This window comes from Chamaea fasciata, unplaced genomic scaffold (genome assembly GCF_029207755.1).
Source record: "Chamaea fasciata isolate MVZ Bird 193981 ecotype frontalis unplaced genomic scaffold, bChaFas1.0.hap1 SCAF_20, whole genome shotgun sequence".
Taxonomy (NCBI): Eukaryota; Metazoa; Chordata; class Aves; order Passeriformes; family Sylviidae; genus Chamaea; species Chamaea fasciata.
In genome coordinates, this window is record NW_027094105.1 from 904,255 (window position 1) to 909,347 (window position 5,093).

At 61.5% G+C, this 5,093-nt stretch overlaps 1 protein-coding gene across 1 annotated transcript; it reads left to right on the forward strand.

Moving 5' to 3' along the window:
• The first annotated feature begins 675 nt into the window (after nucleotides 1-675).
• Nucleotides 676-1,182, forward strand: RNF224 (ring finger protein 224). Its single transcript, XM_066200943.1, has one exon. The coding sequence runs from the start codon at nucleotides 676-678 to the stop codon at nucleotides 1,180-1,182; it is 507 nt and encodes a 168-aa protein (XP_066057040.1).
• The last annotated feature ends 3,911 nt before the right edge of the window (nucleotides 1,183-5,093 follow it).

Sequence of the window (5,093 nt, forward strand, 5' to 3'; positions counted from 1 at the left end):
CTGAGGCCCTGGGAAGCATCTCAGGAAAGGTAGGGATGGGGAACTGGGAGAAGGGGAGGAGAAGGGTACCTGTGTACACCAAAACACCTGAGGTCACCTAAGGAGAAGGATCAGTCTTGGTGGCCTCCAGAAGTTTGCAAATATACTGGTGGGTACCAGATCCCACTTGAGACCAGGCTGGACCCCCTCAGACCCCTCCCCACGAGTCTTTGTGCCCATCCCTTGCTGCCGACAGCTGTGCCAGCACAGCCCAGGGCTGGGGATGAGTGGGGCTGTGCCACTGCCTGGCCTCCGAGTGGTGCTCCCCAGCCCACCCAGCCACCTCACTCCCGCTCACCCCACGCTCCCCCCAGTCCCAGGCCGCACCCTGAGCAGGCTGTTGAAGTCTGGCCACCCCACGTTCCCTGTAGAACTCCCAGTGTGGCACTGGGACAAACCCATCCCCCATGGGTGCAGGGACAACCCACTGCAGTGGCAGCATCCTGCTCTTGCCGGCAGGGCTGGTCGCGGGGCAGGCAGGCGGCGGGCAGGGATGTTGGGCAGGGCCCCTGCTGCTCCTGGGAACCGCCACATGGACCGGTCCCCATCTCTCCCACGTGCACTCGGAGGTCCCATCCCACCCCTGTGCCCCCTCCCCAGCCATGGCCTGACAGCTCCTCTCACCCCCTCCCCAGCATGTCCCAGGCCGGTGGCAGCCCCCGGGCAGAGGATTTGGGGTCGCGCGTCGGGGCGCACTCGCGCACCCCGAGCCGGGGCAGCCAGCGCGTCGAGTGCATCGTCTGCTACTCCTCCTACGACCTGGGCGTGCGGCTGCCGCGGCGCCTCTACTGCGGCCACACCTTCTGCCAGGCCTGCCTGAAGCGCCTGGACGCCGTCACCAACGAGCAGCGCTGGATCCCGTGCCCGCAGTGTCGCCAGAACACGCCCACGCCGCGCGGCGGGGTCACCATGCTCGACCTCGACCTGGCCACCTTCCTGGCCGTCAAGGCTGACAAGGAGCAGCCGCGGGTGGCCAGCAGGTCCCCGCCCGCGCCGCCCGCCAAGGGCTCCTGCAAGGAGGCGGCGGTGACCCAGCAGCCGGCGGGGCTGTGCCAAGAGCCGGTGCCCCCGGCGCTGTTCCCCCGGCGCGGCTGCTGCCGCCTGTGCCTGTGCTGCGGGGTGACCGCGGCCTTCGAGAGCTGAGCGCCAGGGGCTGCCAGGGCGGCTGAGCTCCCGGGCCCAGCCTGGCACTGCTTCTGGGCACCTTTGCCATGCCTCAGACCCACGTGTGAACTGCAGTGGTGGGGCTGTGCTGGCAGCCTAAGGAAGGGCTTCAGCCTGGGCAGGGCTTTCCTGTCCGTTCTGTCGGCATTTGGGGTGCAGCAGTGGGGGGGTGAAGATGCCACCACCCTGTCATCCTGCCCATCTGGCCTGCTGACTACTCAGAAGCCTGGTCCAGCCATCACAGACATTCCCTGGTCCCCGAGCATGGCCTGGCTCATGCTCCTTTCCCCTGTGCATGTGGCTCTGCAGCCAGGACAGTGGCACCGAGCATCCCCCAGGCAGGAGACAGGGGCCTGGCACAGAGATGCTGTGGGGTTTGTCCAGCACCTTGAGAGCTCCACATCTATTAAAGACACTTTTGCTCCCACTGGGCTGCACATCCTGGTCATGTTTGTTGGCAATTCTGGCCCCGGGGCAAGCCCTTCCTGTGGTGGGTGGGGGAAGTGACCTGCCCTGCCGGATTGCTGTGCTGGGAGTGTTTGCTCTGCTGGCCATTTGCATGAGAACCTTTGGCATTGGGATAGCAGGATGGTTGAAACTGAGGATGACAGAGTTGTAAGGAAACCTCCAAGGCTGCTCCAGCTACACTGCTCCGGTGTGGGAGGAGAGCTGAGCACAAGAAGCTCCTGCTTGGCCTCGTGCTCTGGTTTGGCTTTTCCTGCCTGACCCTTTCCCCACGCACAGGCACACACAAACCCTGCTGCTGTTTTTCCAGTTGTGCCCTGCTGCCTGCATGGCTTTCCCTGCTTTCCCTGCCTGACTCCACACCAGGGTGCAAGGACAGGAGCCCAGGCAGCTAGTCTGGGTTAACAGGGGCCAAACTGGAAGCACTGGGGTGCTCAGGGTGGTACTGAAACAGCCCTTGGGCAGGGCTTGGTGTTGCCTGAGGAGCTCTTGCGGTTCTTCCTCATTTTCTGCATCTGGTTTTTTTGTGAGGTCTTGCAATACCCCAACACCAGGAACCCCTCAGGGCTCAGCAGGGGACCCCAGCCTGTGCCTCCCTGGGGCTGGCAGGGACCTGGTGTCTCCTGGGCAGTCCTGATACTTGGATGTTCCCTGTGCTGGGGGCCAGGGCTGCAGCCGGAGAACTCCATCAGCCATGGACAGCGCCTACCCCCGCACAGAGCTCATGCACAATTCTGCCACTTGGTGTCACCTGCCATAAAAAAAGCCCCAGCTGAGATGTTCCCAGAAGAATAAACTTGGAGTGCCCCAGGGCAGACAGAGGTATGGTATGGTTCAGAAATTCCATGTGAGTCCTGCCTTGGACCTTTAATTACCTGGGAACATGCAAGAAATTCAACCCTTCAAGGAATGGATAAGAGCTATCACTGAGTTCTAATGCACCTTCCCCTCATTTCTCCCCAAAGACTCAACAGTGGGTGGTGGGAAGAGTGCAGGAAGGGCCCATCTCACCCTGCGGAGGTGCCAGCAGCTCTGTGCTCAGCCCAGCACCTTTGGGTTCCAGCTTTCCCACAGTGCTGGGTGGCCAAAGCCATGGCTCTGTGTCCCAACCCCCATGTCTCCTGCTTCCTTGCCTCCCGCTAGCACCAGAACCACTCTGGGGCTTGGCCCTTGCTTCATTCCTGCGTGGATGTCCTCCTGCTCCCAGGTAGTCACTGAAGGAGGGGATCATCCCTGCCATCACTCTGGGAATGCTTTTGGCACACTGGCTGCACCCCCTGATTTGGCACCTAGGGCAGAGCAGGGCCAGTGCCGAGCCCTGTGCCCTGGGGGGCTCCTCCCCTGGCATAGGCCACCCGACCTGTCCTGGCAGAGCAGCCTGTCCTGCCTTGCTCCATGTGGAGCCCAGAACCTCAGGAAGAGGCATCAGGGAGGGGATGCAGGACACCGGTGGGTGCTGCTCTGGCTGGGGACGGGGACTTGGGCTCCTCCTGTGTGGGTTCTGGGTCCCCGTGTTCCAGGGAAGGGGCAGTGACAAGGACCCAAGCACTGGCAGCATGCGGAAAAGGGCAGGGGTGGCACTGCTGGGGTACAGGACCCCACGTGTCCCCAACCTGCCATTGCAGCAGGGTGCAGCCAGTGAATGGAGAACAGGAGTGGGGCCAGGCAGGAGCATGGAATGATGTCTGGGCCTGTCCCTGGCGGGGACATCTCTCCTGCCACGTGCCATCGGAGTCACAGCAAGGGGCTGCCAGAGGAGATGAATTTTCAGGCTTTTCAGCCTCCTGGGATCTTTGTGCACAAAAGCTGGAAATGACCTCGCTTTTAATAGTGGTTTGGGTTATTTTTGGCATGAATGTTGCACTTCTCACCTGATTCCAGATGGATGCAGGCAGTGGGCAATGTAGGTCCGGGGGAGCAAGAGCATTTTGGGACAGGATTCCCTCAAAATCCAGGTCCCCATATAGCCTGTGGCTGTGGATGGGATGAGCTGGGGCTGCAGCTCAACGTGGCAGAGGGTTTGTGCCCTTGCCCTGGGGCTGGGCTGGGCTGGAGGATTCCTCTGAATTATTTCCAGATGGGGATTAATGCAGCAAAGCGAGTTTGCTGCAGGATAGATAAACAAACCAAAGCTCCTCGGGATGCTATTAATAAACCCTCTGCCTGCTGCTTTTGTCCCAGATTTGGGAACATCCTGGCCTTGGCCTGGAGTGCAACTGTGCCCTGCCTTGCTGCCCATCCATCCCCTTGGCTGTGGGGCAGAGGGACAGGGATTCCTCTGGGACCATGGCCACTGGGGCCCTGATGGATGTGAGTGGGGACAGTGTCCCTGCTCTGGCTGTAAGTGGGATGAGGTGCTGCCAGCCGTGTCCCCTGGTGCCCCAGTCCCCACTGAGTTCTGCCAGAGGCAGTGGCACTGGGAGGTGACACCCCTCCTCCCCAACCTTCAGCAGTTAGGCCTTGGGTAGCTTTGCAGTGGATTGAGTGTAAACAGGGTGGAGGCAGACTTTGAGCCCCACGGAACTGGCACTGCCATGCCAGGGGGAGAGCAAACCAGTTTGGGGTGGTTGCAGCCTGGGAAGCTCACCTTTGCCATGCTTCGCATTGGGGGGCACCCTCTCTGTGCACACAGATATGTCCCCCTTCTGGGAAGAAGGAAGGTGGCCCATGGGATCTAATCCCAGCCCTCCTCATTCTGGCATGGCTGGTGGTCTCCTGCGAGGGGCAGACAGGGCAAGGGCTGGGCTCAGCAGGGTGGGCCATGGCTCCCAGCACAGCTCACCACCGAGGACCTCTGGGTATGGTGGGACAGCACATGGGGTAAGATGGGGTAAGACCTGCAAATGATCTGATTTTGTATCAGTTATGTTTTTTCCCCAGTAACCCAACCACTTATGGGGGTCCTGGGCCCATACACCCATCTGTAAATGGCTGTTGAGGCAGCATGCCCATGGGGGATGACCCCGGGAAGGATGGAGGCTTAGAGATGGATCTGGATTTGATGATTTCCAGCTCTCCAGCTCGCAGCACACACAAGCAGTTAAATCCTGGCCACCCAGAGCTGGCTGCTTACCTGGCTGGAGCAGTGCCCGGTGGAGGGAGGGACGTGGGCACAGTTCCACACCTTGCAGGGCAAGCATCATTGCAAAAATATTTGCTGAAAAAAGTGCAGCTCCACCCCGAGGAAAACCAGGTCCGGGAGCAGAGCCCCATCCAGGCTTGCAGCCGGGTGAGCAGGGGAATGAATGCGAGCGGCCGCAGGGAGCCGAGCACTGCCCCGCACCTCCAGCCAGCACCACCGGGCTCGGCCGAGGGCACCGGGCAGGGCCGGGGGGCTGGGCAAGGTGTGGGGCTCTAGGGAACCCGTCCGTGGGGGCGACCCAGCACAGCAGCTCCGGGAGCCCTCTGTGCCTCGGGCGGCAGCC

Coding starts and splice junctions, on each gene's coding strand:
- RNF224 (XM_066200943.1), top strand. CDS start 676: ATGTCCCAGGCCGGTGGCAGCCCCCGGGCAGAGGATTTGGGGTCGCGC.